Source organism: Rhagoletis zephyria, unplaced genomic scaffold (assembly GCF_001687245.7).
Source record: "Rhagoletis zephyria isolate East Lansing unplaced genomic scaffold, Rhagoletis_zephyria_1.1 Rzeph_scaffold_00975, whole genome shotgun sequence".
NCBI classification, from domain to species: domain Eukaryota; kingdom Metazoa; phylum Arthropoda; class Insecta; order Diptera; family Tephritidae; genus Rhagoletis; species Rhagoletis zephyria.
The window spans coordinates 119,823-133,923 of NW_016158059.1; the positions used below are offsets into that span (position 1 = coordinate 119,823).

A 14,101-nucleotide genomic window follows, 5' to 3' on the forward strand; every position below is an offset into this window, starting at 1 on the left:
TGAATTTTATACCTAATATTTTGCTCGTAAGTGTACTTCAAACGAAATTTGCTAAGTTATTCTCATTTCTAAGAAAACTACATTGAAATTGAGTTGCCATAATATTCAATAACAGTGGCAATTTTTTAAACACGATTGCAAATTTTTTTTAAAATTTGTATGGATCGCATTAAATTTTCTTAAGTGTAACATACAGGTCAATCATTTATCGAAAAGGTTTCTACTTAAACATTTTATGACGAAAAGAAAGTTTTCGACGCAGTCCAATCCACGAATAGCCACGATTTAAGCCGAACGAACTATTTTTGAATCCTTACAAAAAATAGCAAATTTTTCTGATTCGCTTGGGAAAGCACCAAAAGTTTGTTCGGAAGCACTAATAAAATTTATTTTATTTTCAGATGAAATTTCGATCAAGTGAAATTAGTTAAGAATGTACTTTTTTCTAAAACAATAAAAAATAAAAACCAAATAATCAGCATTACAAAAATAAATAGATCGCATCGTTTAATACAAAAATGCAAATCAAATTCACTTAAATCAACTCAGTGTAAAAATAGTGATTAATCGATATTAAATTAGAAGTAGAAGATTTTACCAATTAAAAAGTGTGAGAAACCTAAAGCTTTTTTTCATAAAATAAATATATTTTAATAAATACCAACTAGCTTAAGCAATAATTGCAGAGCTACTAAGAAACAATGGGTCAAAAAACTAAAAAACTTCCATTATCTTCGAAGAAAGTATCACACTTATGCAGACCACGAAATATTTCCTAAAATTAAATAAAAGTCTAAAATCAATACCGCAAAATAATATGCTTGAATATAAAAGAAAAGAAGAATCCTACTCGCCTAACAATAGTAACGGTAATAGCCCAACTGATTTTCATTTATACATATTTGCAATTGAAACAAAGTGTGCTCGATATACATACATAAATGCCCACAGCTAAAAAATAATTAAATGTCAAATTAACTGCAGCTTCCGGAGCAATATAGCAATTCTGGAAAAAGCTTGATTACCTAGAATGAACTGCACTAAACACAACACCAACACTCACTCATCTGCAACGCGAAAGCAAATGGGCCATGCCTAAGAAGTAATTTTCTATGCTAAGTAATAGAGCTAGCGATAATCGCCATTGTAAAAGTAATAGCCAGCATAAAAGTAAATATCATCACATTCACACAACTCCACCAACACCATCTGCAGCTCGAACAGCAGCAGCGGCAACAGCGACCAAAAAGCTTTAACAACAGCGGCAACACCGCAACGGTAACGGCAGCAACAGCAAAATGGATTATAGCCAATTAGATGCGAACATTAATGGCAACATTAATACGGGCAATATCAATACGAATGACTTCCTAGCCATATTCTCATCAACAAGTCCCACCGATGTGGCTGTAGCGCCTGCGCCGCCGGCGACGACCGCGTCAGGCGGCTGGCCGGGTGGTGGCAGTGGCAGTGGCGCTGGACTGCTGCCACTCGCTCGCAAGCAGCACGCACTAAACTCCGCCCTGCCCACCAACAGCAGCAACATCACCAGCTCGTTTGCGGCCAGCAGCAGCAGCAGCAGCAGCAGCAGCAGCAGCAGCAGTGCGCTACCAGCCGTCAGCAATGCAACATTACTCGACCCGCCACTACTTACAGTCGATGCCAGCGATGCCGACGGTCTGAGTAATCTGCTCGAGAGCACGTTGCAGGGCGCCATCACCACACTCAGCCCGAATAATTATGTCAATGACAGTTACTACTTCGTGAATAGCAACTTTTATAATAGCAGTTCGATTTTGAATGGCATCGGCAATTATTCCAATCAAACGTTGACGGGTGTGACGGCCAACCTGACGAGCAACGTGACGGAAGTGCAATGGGACGGCCGCTACCCCAGCGGCTATACGCTGCCGCAAATTGTGATCGCTTCGGTGATAGTGACGATACTGATGATTATCATCGTGGTGGGCAATATGCTGGTCATCATTGCCATTGCGACGGAGAAGTCGCTAAAGAACATACAAAACTGGTTCATTGCCTCGCTGGCGGTGGCGGACTTCTTCCTCGGCCTCATCATAATGCCCTTCTCGCTGGCGAACGAGCTGATGGGCTATTGGATATTCGGCAGCTGGTGGTGCGACATACACTCGGCCATGGATGTGCTGCTCTGTACGGCGTCCATAATGAATTTGTGTTTGATATCGTTGGATCGCTACTGGAGCATCACGAAGGCGGTGGACTATCTGAAGTCGCGAACGCCGGCGCGTGCAGCGATTATGATTGCCGCTGTGTGGATAATGTCCGCGTTGATTTGCATACCGCCACTGCTGGGATGGAAGAAGAAGATGCCGGAGGGACCGTTGCCCAAATGTGCGGTAAGTGATGTAGTATTATTTTACGAATACATATGTATGTATAGGTCGCCAGCTCAACATGAATGTATGCAAATTAAATTAATCGTAGTATGTAAAAATCTCGGTCATATTGGCGCATTTGAAGCGTTCTTTAATTTACTATTTATTTGCGCTGCCTGCAGTTTACTTAACCACTTGCATACAAGTGTGAGTGCTTGTATCTCCGCAATTAAATGCCCCGTTTTGCTCCAGGGAAGTCGCGTAGCTCGTTTATGCGCTCATCCGGTTGCTACGAAATTCGAAACCTGCAATTGCTTGCTGCTTTTATTCATGGCACTGTGCAAATGAGTGCCGACAAAAAAGGCGTTGTCAGTTGGCGAGCAGCAGCAGCAGCAGCAGCTGACTTTGGCGGCTTTTATTTGTAGTAGATATTTAATTGGAGTCGCTCGGAAATTGGCGAAAATGATTTACGCCGATAAAACCTAACGAACTTAATTGCCTTCTGTGGACCGACCCATCAAATTGCCAAAGGCGATGCTGTCGCGACATGGAGGGGGTGAAATGTGTATTGGGGGGAGAAAACAAATTGTGTAACCTTCTAGCTGATAACTTGCCTTACGTGACAATATTATTTGAATGCGCTTTGCAAAATGATGGCATGCAAGTGGATGGAAGCTTTAATGCCATAAAAGTAACGGTAATGTTGAAAATAGAGATGCTCCTTCCTTACTTTGGTTCAGCCAATTAATTTGAAGACCACATTGGAGGAGTCTAGTATGTAAGTGCTAATACTTAATAATTAACTTATTGAAACACATCGGTTTGGGTTTCAGTGCAATTATGATCCACGCCACGATTATAGACGAATCAGCGCGACGTTGGTGGGGTGTCACAAAAGTCAAATACATCCAGATAGTCCTAAGCCTTTAAAATTAAGCAAAGTAGAATTTTGGATATTTAAAAATGTATACAAACAATTTTGTGCATAAAAACTCTCTCTACGAAAAGTCTCACAATTCTGAGTTGTGACCCAATTACAAGCTAAAATAAAGTCAGTAAAGAGCATACATGTTTCCCCTTCTAAGATAATTCTGATTATTTATAAACTTTTAATTCTACGAAAACTTTTGGTAGCTATGTTCAACTCAGAATGTATGATGTCATGAAAGAGCCCGAAATGAGTCTCAGAATCATAAAGACTCATACATTTTGAGCTCTCATGAAATTGTTTAAAGATATGTACATACATATATACAAGTCCCGCTAAAGTGTAAGCGCCAAAATATTATTATCCATCTCTTTACACCACCGAAACTGCAAATCCTTTGCTATAACCGCAGGCGCGTCTACAGTCACTTCATGACACTTTTTTTTTTTTTTGCTGAGCCTAGCAAACGTCCTGTGACCCAGATAAGGGTGGATTTAAAGTTTCATCTTTTGTTGTTATTTATTTTTCTAATATTTTATTTACGCATGTTTTTCCAAGTTTTTTTTTGCATTCTTATCTTATTTGCCACCATTCACGCCTAGGAAAATTTTGCTTACCAATACTTAAAATATGTAATATCGTAAATGCGGTTAATAGCATCACTTTTGTTGTAAGTGAGCTCGTAATGCTGCCTTGCTGTCTTGCGGTTGCCTGTGGCGGTCTGGTTTTTCATATTCTTCACATTTTTCCATCAGCTAAATAAGTGTGGTAGAGCAAACAAAGGGGCGGAATGCTGTATGAATTATGCAGACACATGACTTCTTAAATAAAATATATTACTCTAATCTTATCCAATATGTGTCTACTATAGTTTTTTTTTTTTATAAATGTGGTTTGATATAATTTGAAAATGCGAATTTCAAAATTGCTGCGGTTTTGTAAGTTTCACTTGATTTTTGCTTGCGGTTACTTGACCATATAGATATTCATTTGCATTTAGTTGATGCTGCATTTTTGGCTAAACCAATAAACCAATATACATCTATGTAAATTTGCATACAAATTTATTTAAAAAATTTTTAAATTGCAGATGCGGTGATGGCTGAAGTATAGTTTTTTGTGTTTTTCCCGTAGAAGCTTAAATAATATTATCCGTACTAAATTGCTTGTCAGCGTTTGTAGGACGGGCATGGGTGGTAACGATTTTTATAGTACAATGCAATAAATGCAATAAAATGAAAAAAAAAACAAATACTTTCCCTGGGGTCTCATAACATTTTGCCGGCAAATTATTAGAAATTGGAAGATACGTATTGAACGGATTTTCTACTATTGAAGGGTTTTTACCGTCATATTGGGCCCATCATTTTAAATTTTTCGATCCGAACCAAAGATTCGTAATCAACCCCAAGTTGCCCAGATGAAAACACTTCAAGCGGATCGAATCGATATTAATTTTTTGGACGCCATATTGTTCCAGGTTCGTAATTAGTAACCCCGAAAGCATTAGAAGCTGCTGTTGCTTTTTCTGCTTTTTTTTGTTGGGTTCTCCAGTGTCACAAAAGTTGTAAAGCAAAATCTAATTTACGCGTAGTTAAGATGCCCGCCCTGGTTGAGACGCCATAAGCAAAATGTTGGTACAGAAGTTGTGGAGAATGAAATTCTTTATAACGTTGGCATTTGTATATTATACGTATTTTCAACACAAATTGTTGAAAAATGGCGAAAACCATAACAGTGTATCATTTTTTTTTTCACTTTTGATAATTATTTACGACGAAAATGTTTTTTAAAACCTTACGTATAAAAATGTGGGAAATTGAATTCCCTACAAAATTTGTATTTCCCCCATTTTTACGAAAAATGTGAAATAAGCTTGCAAATCACAAAAGCTCAAAAAAAAAGCTAAAGCCCAAGAAGATGATGGAATGTTCCCATGTAAAATTTATGGTCAGGACTGTGGGTCCATGGTCTATGTGTCAAATATAATTAAACAGTGTAAACTATGTAAATAGAAATTTATGTAATTATTTATGTCTCCTGTATGTATGTATGTTTCTACACTCCTCACTTCTGATGATTTCATGTTGAACATTTATAAGCACGTACGTAAAATTATTGAGAAATATTAAATTTTTATTATTTTCTACCAGAATTATTTAAGAAACATAATAATTCTGAATAAAAATTTATAGTGCGGTCAAATTGATAAGTTAAACATGTTAAATGAGCTTAAACCAGTTAAATGAACAAAATTTTTCGCAAACAAGCAAATTCGCGTGCAGTTGTTGTTGGAAAATTTAATCAGTTAAATAATTTAACTCGTGCGAAAACCAGTTCAGCGAAGTGTTGTATCAGAAAGCTTTCATCTTCAGCCAATCAGAAAAAAAAAAAAAAGCTTGCTTGGGTGTCAACCCCAGCGATTATAAATGTAGATTTTTTGTTATTTGAAAAAAGTGTGTAGGATAGCCAGCAAAAAATTCTCAAAAATCAACGCGAATTTTTTGGACATTTGAAATCTGCATATTATTAAACTAAAAAAAAAAACATAATAATGGGCTATAAAACTGAATTCCTGAATTCTTTTTGGAAATTCGTATTAAAAAGTTCGCGATTTTGCTGAAATTTTAAAGACTTTTCTTTCATTTTTGTACACAGTATCATTCCTGGATTTCAATTAAATTTGCTAAAACATAAGCCATATTTTAAAACAAAATTAACAAAAAAAGAGCCGTACGTACGCTCAATTTTGGGAGTAACAGTATATCGTATGAGAGCGTTTATCCGGTTTGGCTTACGCTCTCTACACTTCTCTGAACCTAAGCCTGTGTACATATATAGCTCTCGCTGTCAGTTGATTAACCTAATGACTCTACTCAACAGACGCATTCTAATATCAAACTCTTTTCTATTTGACATAATCCCCGGCATTGTTGATTGTCCAGTACTGTTAGGTAAAATTAATTTCACTGTTTCTTGTAGAATGTTGCGTCGTTTTTAATGGGGTTTATGTTGTCAAAAGTAAGACTGTATATAGCTTTAATGCCCAGATTAATAGAACTCTCGTTGAATTGAATAAGCTCTTTGTTTCTTTAGACCTTGACCTATCTATCATCCATTAAATTTGGTTTAAAGTCTTCTCTTTGTATTGTAATAATATTATTTTTAACTTAACCTATGCTTAGTCTGTAAGAATTGTAAATTCATAGACAAAACGAAATAAATAAATAAATAATTAATAATAAATATATGTATGTAGGTACTCGTATATGGTTATCTAAGTGCAAACATTCGTGTTATTTATGTGTTCGATTTTGACCACACATACATATGTACATATGTACATACGCAGGCACATTCATAAATGTGTACTATCTTACAAAACTGATCAGGCATTTCTGAGAGCAATTCTTCTGCATCGCGATGCTTCGATGAAATTGAATTCATTTGATGCATTAAGCAATTAGCACTTACAATATTTTCGTGTCTATTTCTAGTTTATTTTGCAAACCAAATAATACCACATAAACAAATTTTTGTTTTTCAATACAAACTCATTAAAGACGAGCGCTGTTTGTCGGTGCAGGAAAGTACGAAGCGGATAGAGATAATTCTTCAATATTTTTCTGCTTTATAAACGGATTTTCATGTTATGCAAACATATGGAATTAGTGCTTAACAAATTATAATTAAAATTACATATGTGCGGGGTAAAGTAGACAACCTACTTATTTGAAAAAATAATTTTTATAAGTAGACTCAAATAAAATACTAACGACTGAATATGTGAATTGATTTTTAATTTAAAATCGAATGCCGCTTCTTTTTACCAACCTCTTTTCATTAATTTTCTCTTACTAATTTATTGGTTATTGTGGCCTTCAATTCATCGATGAATACTGGCCTTTTTAAGGTCCCAAAAATTTTCGGTATTTGTAATTAGGCACTGATGGCAATAAATAGAAACTCCTTTTCTTGACCAGTATTGGCTATATTTCTTTTTTATTTAATAATTAATATTTGTTTATAAATGTCTAGCTCATTATATAGTATATAACACCGCGCGATGGTAAACTTTAAACACAAATATCAATATATTCGCGAAATCATGGGCCAAATATTGTAAAATTGCGGTTTTAGTTTTTCACTCTGACATCAATAATTAAAAATGATTTAAAAAATCCAGAGAAATGCGCTTAGAGAAGAAGTATGGGTAAAAAATTAATGATGAAATCTTGTAGAATTTAAACAGATTCAATTTTCTGGTGCAGAATTGCTGGTGAATATTGAAAATGTAATTTTAAAATTTTATCCTTGAAATTTCGCAATATTTGTTATTGAAAAAAATAAAATCCTCGAATCCTCGAATTTCGTTCTACAAACTTTGTAAGCTTAAAAATTACCTATTTGTCCTTGCGAATCCAAAAAATTTAAAAATGTAGGTTTCAAACCCATTCATTATTTATTTTATGGTAGGAGAGCTTCAATATAGAAGCAATTTTTTCGATTTAAGTTGTTGAAAAGTAATGAATATCTAAATCCCGGCCGGGTCTAAAATGGAGACGGGAGTCAAATTAATTTTTCCTAGACTGTGCGCCGGACATTATAAAAATAATGTTTAAATAATCGAATACGGACTTATGGATCGTCTATCAAAAAATGGCAACGAGACGGCCATTTCACTGCTTATTTTTCCGACTGGGACATTGTGATAACAAAAGATTTAAGACGCTTTTTTCAAACACTTAACTTATGGGCGGGTAAGAGAGAAACCACAGCTAAAATATTAACATTGTATTAAGTGAGAGAAAGCTGTCAGAAAAGTAGACAAAGCAGATTTAGTAAAAACATAATTAAAATATGGCTACTGTGGCGACGCCGAAAATATAGTGGACACACCACTGGAGTCAAGTTTAAAAGTCTACATTTACATATACATTTAACTTGCCTTTAATGAATGAATAAGTAAACTTGCGCAGCATACAATAGAGGACGCTAAGTTTTTGTAGTCACTCTCGGCAGCGGGTGGCACTTTATTAAATGCGCATAAAAAATGTTTTAATAATAGAATTAAAAATTAATGAAGTTTGAAAAAAAAAATTGGAATAATTTAGATGCTAAACTTATATACATCATTTAGTAATTTAAAGATCATAGATGGTGCTCTTCAATTTGAATATTTCGAATAGAAATTAGTATAGCTAAGAAGATTGACATATCTATGATAATATTGTTAATAATAATAATAATAACAATAATAACAATATTTTGTTGCCACACTTTTGCTAAGCGTTTGGCAGAGCTCCTCCTCCTACTATGTGTGGTGGGCGTCTTAATATTGCTACACAGCAAGTGGATTTTATGAGAAGCTTTTAGAAATTACCCTCAGAGGTTTGCCATTGCCTGACGACTGGCGACCGTTGTTAGAAAAACCTTTTTCTAATTTAGAGGCTAAAATTACTGCCAATGACTGACCAGATTGAGACGAGCTTCTCTTTCCCTCATATAAAAATGCATTTTATTTTTGTTTTGTAAATTATACTTCTTCAGCATGCTCGTATGCATTGACAGATTCATTAAGAAACGAACAAAAATAGAGTCTGTCATTGGCTTAATACTGCGTCCCCTGAGCCATAAACATATATGTATGTATGTATAACACATATGTATGTATGTGGCCCATATTCACACATCTTCCTCCAATACCAAAGTCTACTCCCATTTGCCCTCTTAACATTAAGAAAGTCCAAAAACCCAAAACTCTTCAAAAAAAACAACAATCTCGCTTGCCATTTAGCAAGCGCCTTGCTGCAGCTCACCACTTTTCCCATACTGTACAGATTATTCTTAGTTTTCACAGGCTTCATGGCTCCGTCATTTTTAATTAACAAAATAACATTTGAAAATTTTACACTTGATTATGCCCAACATGAAGTGAGCTGCCATTGAGCGAAGAGCGTTGAGAGCAACAGCAAGTGCCTAATTGAGTGAACAAGTGAGTGAGTGAGTGGGTGAGTGTATGTGCTAAGGCCAAAAGGGCAGCAAACATGCAAATTCTGTTTACGCCCGTACTTACATACTTACATACATATGTATGTTAATCTAGTATATAAGTCTATGTGTATATAATATTGTATTGTATAGCCATAGGGATGTCTGGTTGTTTAAATGTACATATATGTATCTGGTTCGTCTGCGCTCCTGCGGTCGGGCTCACACAATTTTGTAAACATTTTGACAAGTGATTTTAATTGGCATCACCATCAACGGCAGCCAGCACCCGACCACGACGTCTGCTTGTTAGGCAGCCCTATGTGGGGGGGGGGGATGCGCAACCAGCTAGTAATCGACTACCAAACAGACTGCCAAAGAACTAACCAGCGTCGATATCAAAATGGTCTCTGGGGCAGTACGAACACTCAGCAGCGGCCACACAAATTTCCCCTAAATTTTTTGCCTCTGCATATTATGCTCTTGCACGTCATTTTTGGCTCTTGTCGCACACATTAATATATACATCCATATACATAGTTTGATTTGTCGTTTTATGATTTATTTGTCTTCGTTTTCAATATTTTTATTTTGCTTTATTTTTATACCTTTCATGAGCATGAAATGGTATTATAACTTTGGTCCGATGTTCGTAAGTACCAGAATAAGAAGAGACAGACCCATTAAAATGTATACTTATATGATCAGATCGTCGAGCTGAGTTGATTTATCCATGTCCGTCTGTCCGTCTGTCCTTCTGTCTGTCTGTTTGTATGCAATCTAGTCTCTCAGTTTTCGAGATATCCGGATCAAATTTGGTAGGTGGGTGTATTTTTATAATGTATTAATCATTTGTCGGAACCGGAAGAATCGGACCACTATAACATATAGCTCCCATACAACTGATTGTTCAGATATGAGATTTTTCGTTATAACTTCTCCATTTATGCAGCTACGAACATGAAATTTTGCAGCACTTGCACCCTTTATCAACGGAATGCTTACGGGGAAAATTACAAAGATCGGTTCACTACAACCTATAGCTCCCATACAACTGATTGTCCAAATATAAATTTTTTTTTATATCTTCCATACCTCTGATTGTTTAGATGCGATTTTTTATATAAGTATGTAACTCCTCTATCGATGTATGCAGATGTATTCAAAAGCAGTAACCTGTCAAACTAAAATTTGCAGATGTTCATGAAAGGTATGAAGCCTTCGGCATAGCCGAAGACAGCGCTGCTCTTACTTGTTTGCTGTTGCTTTTGGTCTATTTTCCCGCAAAATCATTATATAAATAGGCAATCATGTTTCCTTTACACCCCTTTTACGGCTAAACTATACTTCTAAGGTATAAACAGTTATATATCATTAGAAAGGTATTTTGATGCTGATGTGCAGGCAATTTTTAAAATTTCAAATCAGTTTAAAATAGAGCGAAAAAATCAATTCAAAAGTCACACCAATACCAATGCACACATGTACATGGTTGGGGCGGAAATGCCCCCTAAATGCATGCTTTAATATTGATAGCGAATTAAAGAAACGTGCTAAGCAGCAGTTCAGGAATAAAATGTATGTATGTATGTACATGAATAGATTAGACTCAAACAAGGAAGAAGGTAAAGTTGAGTATGGAGAAGAAGAAAGTGATAAATACAGAAATTAAAATAAAAGTAAAGAAACCGAGATATAAAGACAAAGAGGAAGGAAAATTTAAATACCTAACCTAATAACAATGGTGGGGGTGAATATGTAAATGAAGAAAAGAATGGACATATTTAGATCAGGATAAAGGAAAAGATAAAGATGAAGACCAAGACGACGAAGATGAAGATGAAGATGAAGATGAAGATGATGAAGATAAAGATGAAGATGAAGATGAAGATGAAGATGAAGATGAAGATGAAGATGAAGATGAAGATGAAGATGAAGATGAAGATGAAGATAAGGATAAAGATCATAACCCCTTAACTTTAACTCATCTTAACTTAAAAACTTACTCCACCTGAGCTCACCACACATTAATTCACCACACTTTAACTCCCCACACCTAAATTCACCACACCTCAACTCGCCACACCTTAACCCCCGCACCTAAATCCACCACACCTAAATCCACCACCCTTAATTCACCACACCTCAACTTTCTCACCACACCTTAACTCACCTCAACTCACCACACCAAAATTCACCACATCTTAATTCACCACACCTCAACTTTCTCACCATAACTTAACTCACCACACCTGAATCCACCACACCTAAATTCACCACACCGTAACTCCTACACCCAATTCCACCACTCCGCAGCTCACCACACCCAATTTCACCACATGACATGATATCACTTGATGTGGCATCAAAGGCAACATCATTTGGCATAAAATGAACCAAAATAAATAAGATTTAGATAGAGGTGAAAAAAGGGATAAAAAGGAAATACAACTGAAGAGTGTGCGATGTTATATTGTGGTGTGTTATGCTTCATATGTTATGTTATTTATTCTTATGTTATGGTTATGTTATGTTATGCCAAGTACTAAGCTAAACTCCCCTCCACTTAACCCATTCCAACTAATGTTATTTTAGCTCATTCAACTTACATAAACTATCCTTAATTTTATCGGTTGAATTTCAACCGCTGGGCGAACACTAGTATGCGTAATTTGGCATCTGAAAGGTGGCATTGCGGTTGTGTACGTGTGCATGTGCATGCGCATGTGTATGTGTTTGTGTTTGTTTGTTTGTGTGTGTGTGTGGGCATTGTTAGTTTTGTCATCGCTTGCCAATTAATTCAGGCAGCATAAAATTATTGTCACGTTTTCCTAAACATTCCACTGCACAGCTCGCAACAATAACAAAAACAATATGAAGACGTATAAACATAAATTGTGAATATATTTTTTTCTTTATTTTTAAACGAATGGAACTAATGAAGAGATTTTAATGAGCATTTGTGTGCTGCGCTGTTGTTGTTTGATTTAAATTGCGACACTGCCGGGTGGAGTGGGGGTTGGTGCAGTGAAATGAAATTGAATTGAATGTGTTTTTTTGGTTCGAATGAAAAACTTTGCGTTTTGGCTTGTGGGCATAATTTAAATTTGATATAATTGCATTAAATATTCATGGGCCTTCGAAGTGAAAATTGGATCTTTTTTTTCGGTAAATAGACTTCAAGCTTGAAACGCAAGCGAACAGAGAACTTTAAGTGCCATTTAAATTTATTACCTAACATACAAAATTAAAAGACTACATACGTAATATCTTGAAATATTGGCCACTTCTTATTCAATAATAAATTTTTGCAAGCTTCTACACAGCTTACAATCGCATGACCACCGGAAAAGCGAGATCCTAAAGCCGCTGCTTAACATAAATGGGTTATGAAATTGCCTTAACAGGACAGCTCATAAATGCCGTTATGCTTGTGTCGTTATTTCCGCCAACAGACAATGACGCTTTCAACCCAAATGTCACTGGAATCGCCCGATTATTTGCTTTGAGTGGTTCTAAATATGGCGCGTAAGCGTGGCATACTTTGCGGCGTGTGGCAGCAATCAAAAATTTTACAAATGCTTTGAGTAGATATTTACAATTATTCCCTACCCCATTCGTGAAAATATTACTGTTTTCTTTATGCGTTGTAATCCTTTTTTTTTGCTTGCCTACATATTTTTCGCTCTTCAGTGCGCATCACATTTAAGTCCTTTTGTGGATATCCTTTTTCTGGTATTTGAGCTTCTCGCTTCGAGGCATTTGGGTTTGTGGAATCTTCATGCTTTCCTTGTTTGCTTTGTTGTGCTAATGAAACTTCATTGCTTTTACAAATGTTTTGGTTATCTTTCCTTCATTATTTTAGGGTTGTAGAAATTTCGCACTTTAAAATTGTGTTTGCCATGATTTTGGTTAGTCTACTTTACTGCAGGTTTATTCTAACTATAGTAGCCGGAGTTAAGGTCGGTACTTGAACGATTGGCTGCAATTTGTAACATTAATTTGTGCGACAATTGTAGGATTCTATTCTGATGGGAGGGAGTCTTACTTTTAATCGGCCATAAACGGGTTTTTAAGTATGTTTTTCCATTAGGGAAACCAACTTCCGAATTTAAATTTTTTATATAAATAGGGCGCGCTATAACAATACTCAAGCGCGTTAAACCTCCTGGACTAGAAGGTAAACATTCGACCTAAAGTGTATTTTTGAACATAGTAAGTCATAATTAAGAACCAACATTATCAGATACCTGAAGCCCTGCTATATCCCAACTCTGCGGAGGAGAGATCACTCGAAGCAAATTTATTTACATATTTATTTATTTTCACCACAGCTCTCAGGATAGACAAACCCTTGATTGCACTCATCCGCCGACCTCTCCATTGGCATATATTGAGTTAATTAGTTTTGTGATCCGCAGGACAGTCAACAAAGGCACCCGTTTGGCGAGAGTCCTCTATCGTCTAACGGAGCTCCATGACAGAAAAATAAAGTGTCATGTGCCTATGAGTCTCTATGCATCTCCCTGTCTGGCGAGAATATCTACCAACTCATTGCCCATGATTCTACACTGTTCCGGTACTCAAATGAGATAAACCCGGTTCTTGAAGGTCCCAAACCAGCGTAGAGGTGGCCGCGTGTGCTCTAAAAACTAGGGGCGCCGCTCTGCTGTCAGACTGTATGTAGATGTATGTATTTGTTGGTGGCCCCACTTTCTACATGTTCAATGCCAAGACAGAATTACCTTGCCCCATTCCGGTGGAAAGTAGCCTTCTGGATTGTATACTGTAGGCTTCTTATCTGACGCCGTGGTAAGTCTTTTAGCCG

General features: G+C 36.3%; 1 protein-coding gene across 1 annotated transcript; it reads left to right on the plus strand.

Moving 5' to 3' along the window:
- The first annotated feature begins 1,298 nt into the window (after positions 1-1,298).
- On the plus strand, positions 1,299-9,432 carry LOC108362278 (alpha2-adrenergic-like octopamine receptor). The gene is made up of 4 exons (XM_017615195.1): positions 1,299-1,392; positions 1,615-1,661; positions 1,710-2,387; positions 9,427-9,432. Exons 1-4 carry the CDS (start codon positions 1,299-1,301, stop codon positions 9,430-9,432), a joined length of 825 nt encoding a protein of 274 aa, XP_017470684.1.
- Positions 9,433-14,101: the final 4,669 nt, after the last annotated feature.